The sequence below is a fragment of the Pteropus medius genome, unplaced genomic scaffold (assembly GCF_902729225.1).
Source record: "Pteropus medius unplaced genomic scaffold, Ma_sr-lr_union100, whole genome shotgun sequence".
Lineage (NCBI taxonomy): Eukaryota > Metazoa > Chordata > Mammalia > Chiroptera > Pteropodidae > Pteropus > Pteropus medius.
Genome location: NW_024352786.1, coordinates 312,395 through 332,525, shown reverse-complemented (window position 1 = coordinate 332,525; position 20,131 = coordinate 312,395). Strand labels below are relative to the sequence as shown.

Below are 20,131 nucleotides of genomic sequence, written 5' to 3'. Positions count from 1 at the left end.
CAGGTATCATCTTTTCTCTTCTGTGGCATTTTTGATATGTATTGGCCATTTATTTTATAGAATTTACCTCAGTTTGGGGTATATTTCCACATACAAACTTTTGGCAGAAATACCATAGAAGAGATGTTTTCTTAGTGTAACATGTCAGGAGACGCATATTGATTTGGTCCTCACTGGTGAGATTAACTTTGATCACTTGGTTAAATTAGTAATTGCCAGGTTTCTCCACTGTAAACTTAGATTTTTTTCCCTTCACAATTAAAAATATATTTTGTGGGAAACTACTTTGAGACTGTAAATGACCTGTTCTATAACATACTTTCACTAACTTCTTTTAGCATGCATTGATGATTCTTGGATAAATTTCTGATGGTTGCCAAATGGTGGTTTTCTAATTCCATCATTCTTTTTACAATTTATTAGTTGTCATTAACTTATTTAATTTATTAGTGTGGATTCATGGATTCCTATTTAATCTGATAACTATTGTTATTTATTTTGATGCTTAGATTGCCTCAGAAAGAGCCCTGTGTCTTTTTGCCATGTCCTCATCATTGATTGTCCTTACTTGATTCCACAAAAATATTTTCAGTCCCACTTTTTACTTTCTGCCTTGGGAATCAGCTGTTTCTCCAAGGAGCCTGGATTCTTTTAGTAGACACCTATGCTTAGAAACAGTTCTAGACACTAGATAAGCTCATTGCAACAGGAATATCATTGCCTCTAGGTCTCTTCAGTAGACAAAGCTAGGAAATATATGTATGAATGCATGTATGTATATGTATGTGTATATATATCTTTGTGTCCTGTGTACATGGGAATACACACATCCGTAGTAATTTAATCTATATTAGTTTAATCTATATTACTTTTGATATCTGTGCAAGACTCACACCCCTTCCCATTTTAGTCCACTGCATAGTTCATTCTGTCTTGTATTTCCATATTTGTAATTCCATTCTCTGACAGTGAAAAACGTGGCTCCTGCTATCTTCAATTTACTTACTCATTTTCATCTGTAACGAGTTGTCTCCTTGACCCCATTGGTGCAGGCCCTGTCAAGGTCATCCTGTTTTTGGCTATGACTGCCTGCTTGGTCACAGTAAGCTTCCTTGCTCTGGGCCTCAGCTGCCAAAAGAAAGAAAAGGGAAGGAAAGACCAATCTTTTTTTTTTTTTTCCAAGTAAAAAGAAAGAGGACGCCCACCATTTTAAAAATGTTTGAATCTATCTACAGTGTTGGAACATATTATCATTGCATACTATTTGCTTTCCCTCTTATTCATCATTTAATCTTTGTAGGTCACGATACATTTAATTTTCCCATCAGTCCTTATGTATCTCTGATTATTTTGGATTCCTGAAACTTGTTCTCTAGTAGATTCCTAGGAAAGCCTTCTAGGAACTGTGCTTCCTAAGTTCTGGAATGTTGAAAACAGTTCATCTGTGGTCTAAATGCTTGAAGTTAGTTTGGTGGTTATAAAATCCTTGGCTTCAGTTTTCTTTCTTTAGATATCTAAATATGTTCTGTTGTTTTGCGCAAGTACTACTGATGAGCAAAGACTGATAACAATCTAGTTTTCTTTCCTTCATAAGTCATTTGGTCTTTTTGTCTGGAAGCCCAGTTAATTTTATTAGACTATATCTTGGTATTCATTATTCTGGCATTATTCTGGGTTAATATTCCTAGACATGTAATTTGCCCTTTCATTATATGGCTTCAGATGTTTCTGTTTTTATATCAAAAGTTTTCTCTAGTCATTGTATATCTGTTTTATCTTTCTTCGTCAGGACTGATACGTATGTTGGATCTTCTTTAACTACAATATTTGCCATTTTCTTTCTAGTTTTTGTCTTTTTCATTTAAAAAAAAGTTCCTCTCCTATATTCTGTTCTGCTTACGCAACATTATATGTTGTGTTTATTAACTCCTTGTTTCTCCTAGTTTATTCTTTTTTGAATTGATTTCTTATTTCTGATAGAGAGATAGATACTTTTGGGGGTTGTCTTAATTCTAAATATGTTGTTACTTTGTATTACCTTTAATTTCTTGAAGTCTTTTCAGCATGGTTTGAAAGTACTAGGTTATAGTGTTTACCTGTTTTGTCAGCAAGTCTTTGCAGTGTGCTTTCATTGTTTTCAGGGATTTATCTTATTCCTATTCTCTTTTTTTCTTATAATAACTTTTTATCAGATTTCACTTCTATCATTTTCCTTCAATTATTTTTATGTGAAGTTACTTAGCCTTTCTAAATACACAGAGATCTTTCTTCATTTTTTGTGTAATGGTTGAAAATAGGTCACCTTGGTGTATAAGATCTCATTCCTTTCTCCTTCCCCACTTTATCTGGAGTTTCTCTTTTTTTCTATTGCCTTTGTTCTCTTCAGTTTGGGTCCTGTTTCCAGTAGTTTCTCCTCAGTGTGACTTTGTTCTGGAAGAGAGCTCTGACTGATTTGTTTTGAGATTTTAGGAACTGTAGCGTTCTGTGCCCTTAAGAGTTTATCATGAACCTTTTCATTCACGTGCTATTATAGTGAGCAAAACCCATTTCTTTCTATACACCTTTCTCAGTTTTGTCTGCTGTGCTATTTAGTGAGTTTCTGTTGATAATTTTGGAATTCTTTTATTCTGTGGACTAGCACATGCCCTGTTACTATCCTCTACTTCTTCCCACGCAGATGATAATACCCACATCGACCTTGTAGCTGTTGTGGGTCATCTCCATCTTCTTGTATTTTGGGTTTTGTGGATGAAGTTTTTATTTTGCTATCTAATTGCTCTGATTTTATGAGAGCATTTGCAGAGATTTAAATTTTAAGCTACTATTACGGCCTTTGAGAATTTCCATAAAGTTTTTCATACTTAAAAGTTGTGACTTTTAAGCCATAGACCATGATGGCTTCTGATCTCAAGGTTAACATTGTGATTGCATTAAATAAGAACTAAGCTATAGTTAAGCTGGCTATGTACTATATGTTATACTTATTCTGTTAATAAGTAATAGATTGCTGTCTAATTAAGAGCCTTTCTGTACCAGCTACAACTACATTATTATAAAAACTGAATTTCTTATGTCTTTGGTGACCTCTTGAATGCATTAGGGGAACAAATATGGTAGAAATAAATTCATTTATATATATATAAATATAATAATAAATATATGTTTGAAAATTTGCCAATGATAGGATTTAAATATCTATAAATATCTATAGATATAGATATATGTATTGCACGGAGTTGTGCAACCATTACGATAATCACTTTTAGAACACCTCAAAATGAAACCTACACTCATTAACCATCACTCATTTCTCCCATTTCATCCTTCCCTTCCCACTAGCCCTCAGCAATGACTAACCTAATTTCTATCTCTGTAGATTTGCCTATTCTATGGGCCTTTTGTGACCAGCTTTTTGCACTTAGTATGTTTTCAAGGTTCGCCCTTACTGTAGTATGGATCAGTATTTTATTTTTCATTGTTGAATAATATTCCATTGTACAAACATATCACATTTTATTGATGAATTAATCAGATGATGGATTGTTTCCACTATTTTTCTATTATCAGCAATGCTGTGATGAACATTTGTGCACCAGTTTTTGTGTAGTTTTCATTTCTCTTGGGTATATACCCATGGATAGGATTGTGAGGTCAAATAGTAACTATATGTTTAATCTTTTAAGGAACTACTAGATGATTTTTCAGAGTGGCCACAACATTTTACATTCCTATCAACAATGTATGAATGTTCCAGTTTCTCCACATCTTTGCCAATATTTGTTATTGTCCATATTTTTGATTATAGTCATCCTAATGGATGCGAAGTGGTAGTTCATTGTAGTTTTAATTTTCATTTGCCTAATGGCTATTTGATATTAAGCAACTTTGTGTGTTTATTGGCCATCTTTATATCAATTTGGAGACTGTCTATTCAGGTCCTTAGCACATTTTAAAATTGTGTTTTTTGGTTTTATTATTGAATTGTAAGAGTTCTTTATATATTTTGGATATTTGTCTCTTTCATGACATGTATGATCTTGTAAATATCTTATAAATATCTTCTCTCATTCTGTGGATTGTCTTTTTACTTTATTGATAATATTCTTTGAAGGGCAGACATTTTTAGTTTTGACAAAGTCCAGTTTCTCTGTTTTACTTTTGTCATTTATACTTTTGTTATCATATCTAAGAATGTCTTGCCTAAATCAAGGTCACAAAGATTTACTCCTATGTTTTCTTCAAAGAGTTTTATAGTTTTTGTTCTTACTTTTAGGCATGTGGTCTATTTTGAACTAATTTTTCTGTATGGTGTGCGGAAAGGATCCAAAGTCATTCTTTCGCATGTGGATATCCAATTGTCCCAGTACCATTTGTTGATGCACAAGTTCTGATATGTAGGAGTTCATTCTTACTCAATTGTTTTCTTATTTCTATTCTGATTATTTCTTTGATACAAGAGTTGTCTAATTTTTTTCTTTCTAATCCTTTGTAATCTTTCTAGTTACATTTTTGTAATCACTTAAATGCATTCGGCTCATAGATTGGTATATGTGATACTTATTTGAGATTTGAAGAGGATAACATTATGGCGTAGGTATAATGTAGTCAATTTTCATTCTTCGTGTACCTATGAAGAATGACATTCACCATTTGTGGGATATAATGTTGTTATATCTATTAGACCAAGCTTGATAAATTAGATGTTTGTGTCATTTGTATCTTTAGTGATTTTTAAAAATCTACCTGGTGTTAGTTATTGATTGAAATGTGTTAAAATTGTCTACCATTGTGGTTGGTTTCTCCATTTTTTTCCTTTTAGTTCTGTTCGGTTTTTTTATGTAGTTTTAACTTCTTATGGGAAGTTTCAAGCATCCACAGAAGAAAAGAGAATAGTATAATCAACCTCTATCACCCTTCTATCTTTAACCATTATGAAAATATATGGCCAATCTTATTTCATATATTCTCTCTACCTCCTTTTTTATGCCCTGTCAGTATTTAAAGCAAATTCTAGACATAACGATTACTGTTTTATAGACCCAATGTTTAGTTTTACTCATACATTTATCACAATATTTGCTGACCATTAACTTTTACAGCCTGTCTGGAAGCATTTTCCTTCTGCCCCAAAAATACAGATTACAGTATCCTCTAGAAATCTTAGTAGTAAAATTTCTGTTTTTGTTTGTTTGAAAATCTTTCTAATCTTGTGCATTTTCTAGAAAATTAGTGCCGAACTCAAGTTGGCAGTTATTTTACCCTGAGCATTTTGAAGGTATTACTCCAGTGTCTTTTACCTGCCATAATTGCTATTGAGAAGTAAATAGGAAGTCTAATTTTCGGTTAGTTGTAGATATTTCATTGGCTATTTTAAAAACTACCTTTTTTTCCTTTGGTATTCTCTGGTTTAACCATATAATATGACAAATAAAAGTAGGTCATAATTGAAAGGTAGTAATTTTGAGTTATTAGCTGTAAATTTTTTAATATTATATTTCTAAATGGTGATTAGTGGTCTATAAACAGTTAAGTGCATCAGGGAATACTTACTATTTTTAATAACCTTATGGCGAATATTTTAGAGTACATGATTCTTTGTCAACTTTATAACTTTCTTCTCAAGATCTTGTGTATGTACTTGGATGTAATCAGGCATAGTATGCTTTCTGTATCTTTCTACAGCACTATTGGAAATAATTATGAAAAATGGAAGCACAGCTGGAAATAGCCCTCATTGCAGAAAACCATCAGGTAGTGGTGATCAAAGCAAGCCTAATTGCACAAAAGACGGCACATCTGGTGGTGGTGAAAGTGGAAAAGGCTACACCAAAGACCAAGTAGATGGAGTTCTCAGGTAGGAATAAATTATTTATATCTCAACTACAGTTTATACTAAAGTAATTTTTAAATGTTATAACACATAAAAAGTGTTTGAATAATAAGTCAGTAAAAGAATAGACATCAAAGAATTGAACTCTGAGTGTCTTATGCTTTATATTCTTTATAAAATCAGTCAGTACAATTCCAACTTCATGGAAGTTTCCATCTTTTAAAGTAACTAAAAACCATAAAATTCCAGATCATTATTTTTAAGGAAAATTATTTCAATTTTTTGATACAGAACAGAGTTTAGATAATAATATTGAAAGAGGATAAAGAATTGGTTTGTCTTATGTATATATGAAAGCAGGAAAATTTCATATAAGAGATAAATTGAGGACAATACCTACAGCATCTTCAGTATCCCACTTATGTTAATGGTAGTTTTGTTTCTGTTCTTTCCTAAAGCTATCTTTATACATAGGCAAACTCCATAATATCTTCTCCTTTTAGTTTATTCACTCTGTTAAATATTGTCTCAGTATTTTATTTTTACCTTGTGATACACTTCTACTTAAAGTAGAAGAATTAGGTAGAGTTGAAAAATTATGAACTGGGTTTTAGGGATTTGACTTTACTAGATAACCTTATAATTAAGAAAAAAAATTCTAGACATGAACCTTTGAGTATGAAACACTAGAGAAAATAGTGTTTTATTTCTCACTACAGCTTAAGGAAGCTGTACTGATGTTGTACGAATATTGCTCTAGGGAAACTAAAGTGTAAAGATAAAGGACTCTGAACAGTGATTAATTGGATAATTCACATGGAGAGTGAATTATAATATAGTGAATTAGCTTAAGTGAAGAGCAGGTAAAACTAGATTGTCTTTTTCTGTTGCCTTTTCTTATCCATTTATTTTTCTCTTCATTTCTTTTCTCACCCATTTTTCTCCATTCTTGCTTTTTAGTTCACTCTTTTTTACTCACCAAAATTTGAAATTAAAATCATTTTTGATCAAATAGCATTGTATTTATATTTTGCTTTTTTCTTTATATATTTAGATACTATAGCTTGTAAAAGACTCCCTTAATCGTGGTAAAGCCTTGGTCAAGGGTATTTGATTAGCACAAACGATAGTGAAGCACTTTGAGAATATAATGTTGTTAACCACTTTTATAACTATACTACTGTGTCAGAGGTGGCTGAATATGTGAGATAAGTCAGTAAATGAGATTTGCTTTTGAATTTCTTTAAGAAAAAGCTTTAATTAAATAGTGTGCTGAAATGAATTCCAGGAAACCACATCTATCAGGAAACAAATTTTATTTTCTTGTAGAAATTACCTTTTATTGGGAGAACATGTTTACAATGAAAGACCTAAAGTTAATTGTATGTATGTGATTTTTATTTAGAATCATTTTGTGATTTTTTTTTTGAAAGACTATAGAATCACCTATATATTTGAAAATACTATTTGACAATGTAATTGAAAATTTTGGAGAATAGGAATATCCTAAACCTTATGTTATTTTTTTAAATATATATTTTGTTAATTTACTATAGCCTTGGAAGTAAAAGAGAAATAGCTCAAGGTGTGGTAGAAATAAGGAAGGGAAAACAGCACTTTGTTTTTCTATCTTTTCGTTTTAGTATTTAGGCAGAGGGACATATTAAGAATGGAAGAATGAAAGATGATGGTGGGTGCAATACATTTTGTATATGACCAGAGTTGGCCAGCTGGAAACGTAAAACATTGAGGGAGTTTCTGTCTGTTGTTGGCTTCTATATTCTCTGTGAAATTAGGGATATGGTTATCCTCTGAGAGTTATAAGAAAAAAAATTAAGTAGAAAGCTTGAGGAGAGTGGTAAACATATGAAATATTTGCAGAGGGGAAAGGCAAGGGAATGGAAGGATTGCTCGTTAGCACTGGAGACCCAACCAAGTTTGAGACCATGAATTCTTATCGGGTAAAAGTTTAGTAGTATATCTATATCAGAGGTTGTTTCTCTTGTCAGTAATTTTATTATGTCTTTTTATTAAATGTAGTTTTTTTCTTTTAGGGACTAAATGTGATTGGAACATTCTTTAATAAAATCCCTAAGTTACTCAGAATACTTCAGTCAGTGCCTTATATAGAGCTGTTTAGCTCAATCATGTAACACTCATGTTATTAGCTTTCATAAGTGTTGCTTTAGTGAGGTAACAGATCACCAGCAAACACTTACATGCTATTATGTTTTTGTTTTTTGTTTTACCTATACACAGGGGATTTTTCTGAAGAGAGCCATGTTATCTTGTTGGTTAGCACGATTATGCAAACAAGTTGCTCAGTGACAATTTGGCTCAATGGGAGAAGCCATGCAATAATACTGCATCCATTGCATAAGTAAGAGCTAGTTTACAATAAGACGGAAGAAAAAGTGTGTAACTGTAAAAATAGCATTCTCTGAAATAAGCACTGTTTGTTGGCTTTGAGTTGAAATATATTGAAAAATTATTGAGAAAAAGGTATCATGGATCTAATTTGAAAAAGTTTTTAATATCTCATTGAAAAGAAGCCTCCTCTTTTTTTTTTTTTTTTTTAAGTTTACAAGACCAATGGAAAATCATTAACTGGGCCATATTTATCCATTCGGAACATTTCTGTACAGCTATTAAGTCATTTAAATTGTGGGGATTTTATTAGGATTTGATCTAAGTTGTAGTTCTTTAAATGAAAAGAAAATAAATTATTTTGCTAAACTTATAAAATAAGTAATCTTTTGCCTCAAGAATAAACAAATATTTCCTTAAATGACAAACTTGGAATCTATTTAAATAATCAGCTATAACACATGAAAAAAAGAATTGAAAGAGAACCCTTCTCCCCTGCCCACTATGCTTTCATGCACATAAAGGAAGACACAAAGACTGAACCAAACATCCTTCTCCATTGTTGAGCTCCCAGACAGATCTTTCTGGCCTTGTTGTATAATATTTCCTTTCTGGGTAGATAATGGGTTACCTCTTTTTAATTTATTTTCTTTTTCCTTTCTTTTTTTAATTCTTCGGTGAGGGTGGTGAAGGTTTGAATCTTTCAGTAAGGAGCAAATTATAAAAAGTATGACAAATATATTTTAGTTGGTATAAAGGAGCATAATGAACAAAATATAAACTGAAATAAATATATGAATGATTATTTCTCATTCAGACATGAAAAATTAGATGAATGAGTTTATTTGGAACATTACTTGAAATGTGCAGTATTCAACTTGTCCTCTGGTGCTGTTGACTTTATACCTTCATGCTGGTTTTTCAAACAGTTTCTCCTCTACTATATGATGAAAAATTTAGTACAGGGAAGATATGGCAGAGCTAGATACAGCTAAGAATTAGTGAAATAATTGTTTTTCTACCTTTTTTCTCATTGTGACAATTCTTAGCTTTATGATATCTATCTCTAGAGGACTGTGAGTTCCAGCCTAATATCTCTACGTTCTCCAGCAGCTGTTTTCTGCCTTTTTCTATTGCCTAGCTTTTTGTGCTCAAGAAATATCAACAAAATGAACTTAGAGGATTAATGTGGTATATAATTAAACATCTTATGCATTCAAACCAAATAGTAATGACTTTAGGATTGTTCAGTATTTCATTTATTACTACCTTTTGTTTTCTGCATTCAGGTAGTGTCAATTCTTAGCTCTATTTCTCGTTTCATAGTCAATTCTCTTCTATTCCCAGTTGATTTTTGGTGCCAACTATGTTTTCATTATAGCTCTTATCACCTTTAGTCCAAAAATGACTTTTAGATCTTTCCCATTTCATCCCTCAAATTGAATCAGTCATCAGTCTGTCTATCCATCCATCCATTCACCACATATGGTGAACAAGACACATTCCCTGCCTTCAAGGGGCTTATTGTCTAGAAAGAGCGATCAGACAAATAAACAGACAGTTGCAGTACAGCTTTGAGAAGATACAAGGTCACCAAACCTAGTCTTGAAGAATTTGAGTTCTTGAGAAGAGAAAAATCTAAGTTGAGGTCTGAAGAAGTTGTGGAAACTATAAGCAAGAAGGGAGGCAGAAAAGGCATGTTCTGGGTACCAGAAGCAACATTTGAAAATATCTATGAGAAAAGAGAATCTATTTAAGCACTCATTGGAAAAGCAAATAGGAAGAGGATTGTTCTGGAGTCTTAAGAGGATCCTTTTCTTCTTTATTCTGGTTCTGTACAAGATTTTCAAGTCAGACAAACTGAGGTGCGAATCCTTCCTTGTGATGTCTTTCCTCATCACCCTTGCAGGCCTCCTCTTCCCTTTTCTGTTTTCCTTTGGCACTTTATTTTTCTCTATATATTTATCACCGTGTGATATACTTTATGTTTTATTTGTATATTTGTTCATTGTTCCTTTCCACTTGTAAATTTAATGTGAGCAGGGATATTTTTGACTTTTTATTTACTATTATAACATCTGAAACAGTTTCTAGCAAAAAGTAGATGTTCAGTAAATTTTTGTTGAAATAAATCCTAGTTCCCATCTACTATTTGGTTATATGACTTTCAGCAATTGACATAACCACTCAAAGCCTTGATTTTCTCATTGACTAAATAGGAATAATACCTACTTAATGAGTAAATGAGATAATTTGTGTAAAATAATCAGCATAATAAGATTCTGTAATACTCTATGTGAAAACTTTGTGGACCAGATGTAGTTTAGAATTCAGAATTCATATCTTAGACAGGTAACAAGGAGCATATATTATACATTACATAAGGTCTCATAGGGTCTGTTAGCAGCCCAGAACCTAATGTTAACATTTCTACAACAAAATGTACAAATGTTCACACTTAAGTGGGATAAATGAAGGTGATAAAATTTCAGGTCAAATTTTGCCTCTAAAAGAGCGGAAATCAGGTTTTCGCAGTCACATTAGTTATAGAGTAACTTAATGTTTTTCAGAGCTTAATGGTTATTGGAATATGGATTTGAGATTGTGGACCTGTGCCTGACACATAGTAGGTGTTCTATAAAGTCCCTTTTCCTTTTTTTTTTTTTTCCTTTTGCATAGTTTCTCAACATATTTAGGGGAGTGGGTCGCTACAAAGGCAGGGATCGTTGTTTTGTTCACTGATATATTTCAAGTGCCCAAACACTATATATATGAGACATGGTTGTTGCTCAGTAAATATTACTGACTAAATAAAGAAAATGTCATGTTTATGAAATAAAATTGACTTGTGTTAATATTTATTATCTAAAGTAGAACAATCCAATTTTAATTATTATTACTATAAAGAGGACTGCATAACAAATTTTTATTGATGTGATCATAAGATTTCTATAATTTTATACAATGTCTTCTTTTTTTTTCTATTTCCTATACCAAATAATGAATGTTTTCATTGTAAAAGGAGAGCTGAGACTCATTTATTCCAGAAATATTTACTGAGAACTTATCATGTACCAAGTGCTGTGGTGATTAATAGGATAAATAGTAAAATAAAAAAGATCAATATTGTCTCTTTTCTTTGAAAACTTTGAGTCAGTATTTGCAGTTTTGTAGCTGTCAGTGAACAATTAAGCCTCAGATCCTTTTACCTGTTACTACCTTGGTCATGAAGCCGCTTGCACATAGAATGCATCTAAACTCATAAAATACGCCACAAAAAAATGTGTAAGATGTACCTGGATTTTAGTGAAGAAAAATTGTTAGGTTGTGGGAGAATATTAGCAACCAAAAGTATTAATGTTCTTTGTTCTAGAGTATTTCTTTTCCTAATACGTTTTAAAGATTTCAGGCTTAAATCGGTTACATATTTAAGATTATAAACTATTTAAGTACAGTAGGTGCTCGAATAATGATGTTTCATTCAACGTTGTTTTGTTAATAACATTGATGAGATGCTGTAGGAACTTCAACTTTGTTTTTATTAATTAACCTGTGGTAAAATTGGTTTTATTATATGTCATTTTGCTTAAAGTCACAGAACCTGTCAACAACATTGATATGAAAATAGGGTGTAACCAACATTTTTGATTCCCCTGATATATTTTATTATGATATTTTATCTTTCTCAGAGAGTGACACAGATAAATTCTCTTTAGCATAGCCAAGCTGCCTTAACTTGCTTTGACATTTAATCCATAGTGTGCTATAATTGTTTTACATGCACTGAACCGTTGCCTTGATATTTGGTTAGGTCTGCATTACGTGACAACTGAAGTGCAATGCATACTAATCCTTAGCTGTGACATACTTGGGAAGAGTATGGGAATTTCTTTATGCTCTTAAAAGTACTATAAAATTGTTCTTTTCTTCTCAGTTTAGTTACAATGTATGCTCTGTCCTTCATCTACAGTTGTTATGAGTTTTGCTTTACTTCTTCTCTAGTTGTGATTAATTGTACCAAAGACATTCTCGTAGCCAACTCTCCTTAAACTGAGAAGAAGTTGAAAAACAGAATGGGGCAGTAACCCTTAACCGGATAAGCTATCATTTGATACTGAAATAACAATCCATAGGCAGTTCTTTATACTATTCTAATAAATAAAAAATCAGAGGTAGTACATGAACTTCTTCCTTGAAATTTACCTTATAACATACTTTCTTGTTCACAGCATAAACAAATGTAAAAATTACTATGAAGTACTTGGAGTTACCAAAGATGCTGGTGATGAAGATTTGAAAAAAGCTTATAGAAAGCTTGCTTTGAAGTTTCATCCAGACAAAAACCATGCACCTGGAGCAACAGATGCTTTTAAAAGTAAAGTAAACCTTTTAAAGCAGTTTTACTTAGCACTTTTTAGAATCTACTTACGGTGTTTCAGAATGTCGAACTCTGCCTTTAGAAGCCAGCATAAACGAGGGTCCTCAAAATCTTAACTTTAAACCTCACCATTAACTTGTTGTACCAAGAGCCAAACAAATGCAGTTTGGCTTCACAAACGCAACATGCCAGTTTTGGCAAAGTCCTAAGTAACTTATGGATACCCATGCATGCTTTCTACTTTACCACACACAAGGAGTGTGATGACTATGCATGAGCTTCTAGTATATTACCATCTGGTTTTACAGGAACTAAAAGCAAAATATAGCTTTTGTGAAATTAATTGGAATTGCTATCTTCTCTGTTCTTATATTTCTTTTAACTCTAGCCAAATTTTGTATTTTTTATATGTAGTTCTAACTAATGTGACTTTTTTCTTTTTAATAATTATTTTCATTTCTCTTACCTACTACTCATGTCTTCATTGTTTTCCTCGATATCATTTCCATTTTTGCCAATTTAGTAAATATCCAAGAACTTATTTTGTAATTCACATTTTGTTGCATACAATTTATTCATAAAGATTAACTTCTAATTCATAGGAAAAGGCTTAAATTTGTGATTTTTTTGTTCTTGTGAATTTGTCATTCATAGGGCCAACGTATAATGTTTACAGTGGACTGCTGGGGTCTTGGAATAACTGATAGGAGATACTTAGTTTTCAAATGTTCCTTATAGATTGATGACTCAATTGGTCTTTCATATAAAACTTTCCAAATAGTTTTATTTCTTGGAGGAAGTTGCCAAGCAAAATACATTGGAGATTGTTAATATAATCCAATAAAAGCAGCTGCCACAGTGGTACTGGTGAAAGTAAAATATTACCGTGACAGAGCCTTCTCTGTTTCCTAAATTAAAAGTGGCATGTTGATAGTACAGGAAGTTTCTTTACTCAAAAGCACTTACTTTAGCATATACTCCCTTAAAAGTTAAAGCAAATTTTTCACATTATGAATTTAAATCACTTAATTTAAAATTTTTGTTGATTTTAAAACATTGGAAAAGATTTTGGCAGTGAGTTATTTGCATGTTCGTGATCTGCTAGGGTGATATCAGTATTCATTCTTTATTAATATTAAGAATGTTAATTTATTTCTTTCTCCCAATTCTGCATTGAAGTCATGTTAGCATTATTGGTTTTTGAGTTTCAGTAAGTGAATCAACCAATGTTTTCACAGCCTGTGTTGCGTTTTGAAGAGGTGAGCAGCATAAATATCACCCCAGCTAGACACTCAGAAGGGGTTTTACATAGTGATTGTACTTTGGTTTCGTATATTTCAGATTTTAATGCCTGGCTTTACAAAACTAGAAACTTAATATTTATCAGCATGCTGGGAATTAATTCATCTCTAGAGGAGAGGCTCACATTATTCAATACACAGAGGATTATCTGGAAATCAGAATGCCAATTTATTAATCCCAAAGAGGATCAGAATGGGAGTTGGTTGATGAACCCATTTTTCATTGAGTTGAAACTTTATAGAAAACTCAGGTTGTAATCCACACTTGGTGAACAAAGATAGTTAATAAGAAAATATTACATCTAGTGTCATCATACAGAAATGTCAGGTTTCATTCATTCAGCACACAGGATCTTTTCATTACCTTCTGGGCCATCTTATTTAATTTTAACCAATCAACCTTAACTTCTGTTTTTGGTGTACCGTGCAAATACTATAGTTTTTTCTTAAAGGTAAATACAGATTGATTGCTCTGTAATTACCAAAACATAGAATTTTACAAAACATAGAAAAGACCTGCTTTGTATTTCCTCATAGAAAAAGGAGTAATTAGTTTAGGGAATTACATTAGAAGAGATATTTTTTAAATATGTAATTGAAATGGATCCCTTTCCTTCTCTCTGACATGAATATTTTCAGAACAGTCTACATTATCTTCAAAGACTTGCAATATTTGAGAGACTATTTGAATAGTATCTGTGTTTGTTGACATATACATGAATGTAATAACAAGGGACATAGATTAGCTGTATATATGTTTGCTTGATAAATAATAATAGGTCAGATGCTATTGCTTGTGTTAACTCTGGTAGGTCAGTATTCTACCCTTTCAGCTAATTCTCGTAGAGAAACTCAATAAGAGAATATGAGATATCCTTTTACTCAAAGAATTTGTAATTCACAAAGGGAAGAGAAGTCTCATACAGAACATTTGGAGTAATAGTAATACCTAACATATGATAAGCATTTTATAGTTTTTCATCCTTATTTTTTATTTAATACTTATTAAAAATCTTGCAAAATAGTCAGGGGACCAGTGTCATTTTTCTTTCACAAATAAGAAAATTGAGGCTCAGAGAAATTAACTAATTTACCCAGGATCTTCCAGAATACTGAATATAATTAAATACCAAAACATAGAATAAAGATGTCCAAAGAAAAGTTAGAAATATAAAGTAGCATTATAATCAGAGTAATTGGAGAAGCCTTCATATAATAAGTGAGAATTAAGACTTTTCTCAAGATGATTATGATTCCTATGGTTAGGGATATGATTCCTATGGTTAGGGAAGAGAGAAGATGGCATAAACTTGGCTGTGAGAATGAGGCAAGCAATATAATAATTAGAACTTCCGTTTTCAAGAAGATGGAGGAGATGTACTTTTTCATTCTTTACATCAAGTACAACTGAGTATTATTTATAAAACAAAACAAATATAAGAAAACTCTGAAAGGTTGAGAGAAGATTGACTGGCTTAGGGACCTTGGGACCCAAAGAACAATATGATCACATTTCAGTCAGAAATACTAAGAACCAGAAAAACCTCAACATGATTTTAAAGTCAGTCAATAGATACCTACATGGAGATGACAGAGAAGTTAGGATTGCCTAACAAAGATTTTAAAGCATTCATCATAAAAATATTTCAATAAGCAATTGCTTCTCTCGCAGCAATTGATTGAACAACTAGACAGAAAATAAGAATACAGAAGAATTAAACACCATCCCATATCCAACAAGATATAATCATCATTTTCAGAACAATCCACCTAATAACCACAGACTATACATTCTTTTAATTCACTCTGCAAATCTGTTTTTCAAGTGCTTACAGAATAATATTCCAAGATAAAGCATATCCTGGGTCATAAAATAAACCCCCAATAAGTTAAAAGGCTGGAATCATACAGTGTATGTTTTCTCACAATGAAATTAAAGTAGAAATCAGTAACAGATAATTGCAAAATATCCAATCACTTAGAAACTGGACAATACACTTCTAAATAATCTATGGGTCAAGGAAATCTCAAGAGAATTTTTAAAACAGATTAAATTGAATAAAAGTTTACTATCACAATTTGAGGGGACCAGCTAAAGCAATGCCGAGAAGAAATTTTTATAACCCCTAATGCATATATTAGAATAAACAACCTCAAATAAGTCTTCCACCTCATGAACCTACCAAAAAAAAAGAACAAAATAAATCAAAAGCAAGAAGAAAGAAAGGTGAGAGTAGAAATCAATAAAATTGAAAACAGAAAAACAATAGTGAAGATCAATGAAACAAAAGAATTCTTTGAAAAGATTGGTAAAATTGACGGACTGACAAAGGAAAAGAAATGACCATTATCAGAAGTGCTATCATAGAAGTGATGTAAAATTCAAATAATTTAAAATATGGTGGGAATGCATCCTTTGCTACTAGTTAGTTACATTAATGGTAAAAATTGAGGTCAACTCAAAAAATGCATTGAGTATAAAAAATCATAGTTTCAAGAGAAAAGGAATAAAAAGAATTGAAAATTAAAAAAAAAAGGAAAAAGAAAAGAAGTACTATCAGAAACAAAGATACTGACCCTGCAGACCTCAAAAGGATAATGAGAATACTATGAACAGATCCACACATATAAATTTACAACTTAGATGAAATGGACCAATTCTTTGAAAAATAAAAATGATAAGAACTCACTCAATCTGAAGTAGATAATGAAGCAGCCGTATAACTACTTAGTAAATTAAACTTGTAACTAAGAAACTCCCTAAAAGAAATCTCTGGGTTCAGATGCCATTACTGGAGAATTCTACCAAACTTTTAAGAATTAAAATAAATTGTACACATTCTCTTCCTGAAAATAGAAGAGAAGGAAACATCCTAATTTATTTTACATAGTAAGTGTTACCCTATATTAAAACCAGACACTACATAAAAAAATACAGATCAGTGTTCATGGAATAAACCCAATTATCCTTAAAAAATATTAGAATTCAGCAATATGTAAAAAAGGATTATATGCCCTTACCACCTGGAGTTTATTCCAGGCATGCCAAGCTAGTTCACTATTCGAATATCAGTCAGTGTGATCCACTGCATTAATAGGCTGAAGAACAATCTCATGATTATATCAATCAGTGCAGTAAAAGCATTTGAAAAATTTACCCCACTCATTCATGATAAAAACTGACCAAACAATAGGAATTGAGGGAACTGCCTCAAAATGTTAAAAGAGCAACTACAAAAACTTACAGATAACATTATAGTTAGTGATGAAAGACTGAATGCTTTCCCGAGATGGGAAACGAAGCAAGAGTGTCCCTTTCACCACTCTTATTCAACATAGCATTGGAAATTCTAGTCAATGCATTAGGGTGAGAGAAGGAAAAAAGGCTCACCAATTGGAAAGGAAAAGATCAAACTGTCCCTCTTTGCAAATGGCATGATTATATATAAAATCGCAAGGAATATAACTCCCCCCACCCAAAAAAAAAAAACAATTCCAGAACTAATAAGTGAATTCTGCAGTTTTGGGATACAAGATAAATATACAAAAGTCAATTTCTGTATTTAGAAGTAGTATATTTCTATATGCTAGCAGTGAACATGTAGACACTGAAATTAAAAATATATTATCATTTATAATCATACATAAAATATTTGGATGTAAATTTAACAAAACTTATACAGAATATGTATTCTTTATACAAGAATAAGTATACAGTACTAATGAAAGAAATCAAAGAAGATCTAAATAAATGGAGTGATATAATAATTAGAATGGTAGATCATGGTCATAGATTGGAAGACTCAACATAGTAAAGATGCCAAGTCTCTCTAAATTAATTATATATGTCTCAAAACTTTTTTTGTAAATAAAAGCAAGTTTATTCTAAAACCCACATAGAAAGACAACCTGAGTAAATAAAAATGATTTATTGAAAGAATGGAGTAGTAGCAATCAGTGTACCTGATTTTAGGACTGACTTTGCAGTTGCAGGTATTCACACTGTGGTATTATTAGAGGGATAGACACATAGATCACAGGATAGGGAACCCAGATATAAACCCATAAAAATATATCCAACTGTTTTGTTTTTTTTTTAATTTCAGTTGACATTCAGTATTATTTTATATTAGTTTCAGGTGTACAGCACAGTGGTTAGACATTTATATAATTTACAGATAAGTCTGGTATCCACCTGGTGCACCATACATAGTTAATACAATATTATTAATGACTATATTCCCTATTCAGTTACCAGTTATCAAGACTTCACATCCCTGTGACTATTTAATAACTATCAAATTATACTTCTCAATTTCTTCACGTTTGACAGAGATGGAAAAGCAATATAAAGGAGGAAAGCTAGCCTTTTCAGCAGATGGTTTTGGAGCAATTGGATGTTTATAGGCACAAAAAAAAAAATCTTGACCTAAATCTTACACTTTATACAAGAATAAACTCAAAATGAATCATGAGTGTAAATGTAGAACACTTTTGAACTGTTAGCAAAAAATCATGGGAGCAAATCTTTAGGATCTTGGGCTAGGCAATGATTTCTTAGACTTAACACAAAAAGCACAGTCTAGAAAAGGAAAAATTGATAAGCTGGACTTAATCTAAACTTGTTCAAAGATTGCTCTGCAAAGACCCTATGAAGAGGATGAAAAAACAGGCAACAGGCTGGGAGAAAACATTTGCCAAGCAAATATCTGACAAGAGACTAGTATCTAGAATATATAAAGAATGCCCCAAAATCAAAATTTAAAAAAAAAGACAATCCAGTTAGAAAATTAGTAAGACTTTTCACTAAAGATGATATACTAATGGCAAATAAGTATATGAAAATATTCTTAACATCCATTCATTAACTATTAGAGATAATGCAAAATAACACCAAAATGAGGTTATCACTACACACCTATCAGAATGGCTAATATAAAAAACAGCAACAATACCAACTACTGGTTTGGATGCAGAAAAACTGAATCACTCAACATTGGTAATGGGATATAAAATGACGCAGTCACTCTGGAAAACAGTTTGGTGGTTTCTCAAAAAATTATTCAGTTACCATACAACCTAGCACTTGCATTCCTGGGCATTTATTGCATAGAAATGAAAATTTATGTTTATATATAAGTGTATACGTGAGTGTATATAGCAGTTTTATCCATGATAGCCCCAAAGTAGAAAAACAACCCTAATAACATTTAGTGGGAGAATAGTGAAACAAACAGTGGTATGTCCATACTGTGGAATATTACTCAGCAATAAAAAGGAATGTACATAACAGTCTGGATCAGTCTTCAAAGAATTATGCTGATTGAAAAAAGCCAATCCTCAAAGATTCTATTCCATTTATATACTGTATTATTTCATTTATATAACACTTTTGAAATGCCCAAATTATAGAAATAGGGAATAAATAGTGGTTGTCAGGGTTTATAGAGGGAATGAAGAGAAAGGAAGTCAGTCTGGTTATAAAAGGGCCACATGAAGATGGTGATAGAAATGTTCTATATCCTGATTGTATCAATGTCAGCATCCTATCTGTGATACTGTACTGTAATTTTGTAAGGTATTACACTGGGGGAAATCAGATAACAGGTACAGGGGATCTCTTTATTATTTCTTACAATTTCATTGTGAATCTAAAATTCCCTCAAAATGAAAAGTTTAAAGAAAAATGAATAAAGTGGAAGGTATCTTTTGGTGAAACAAGTGAGATTGAGGTGAAAAATGTATTTTGTAAGTCTTTTGAACATCAAAATGGATTTTGGATTTAATTTTTTAGAAAATAAGGAACTGAAAAATAAATCTTGATTGTGTGTATAGAAAATTACTCTAGCCACAGTGGATAGAATAAATTATCTTAATAGTCAACTGTGGATTATGACAGTATTTCACAAATACAAAATATCTTAATGTTTGGAAACTATTTTTTTAAAAGCAAAGACTTGCAAATAGAATTAGGTTACCAATATATCAATAGTTTAAAAAGTAATATCATTATGAAATTACCTGAAATGATAGTCCATTTAGTGTATAGAGGTCAAATCCTTAAATTGATATTATTACTGGAAGTACAACTTTGGCAGATATTGATAGATATGCTTCTTTTTTAGGTATAGGTTAATACCTTGGTGTAGTTTCTAAGTACATTGCTTGGATCTCTGATTATGCTCTCCCATTGGAGCAACATTATAAACGATGGCTGTATTTCTGGGTCATAGATCTATTTGAGAATCTGTAGAA

General features: G+C 31.7%; 1 protein-coding gene across 1 annotated transcript in view; it reads left to right on the top strand.

Moving 5' to 3' along the window:
• Nucleotides 1–20,131, top strand: part of DNAJB14 (DnaJ heat shock protein family (Hsp40) member B14) — a 40,126-nt gene that overhangs the window by 8,361 nt on the left and 11,634 nt on the right. The window contains exons 2-3 of the mRNA XM_039848863.1: nt 5,683–5,854; nt 12,427–12,572. Of these exons, the coding sequence (XP_039704797.1) occupies nt 5,683–5,854; nt 12,427–12,572 (318 nt within the window). The remainder of the gene's footprint in view (nt 1–5,682; nt 5,855–12,426; nt 12,573–20,131) is intronic.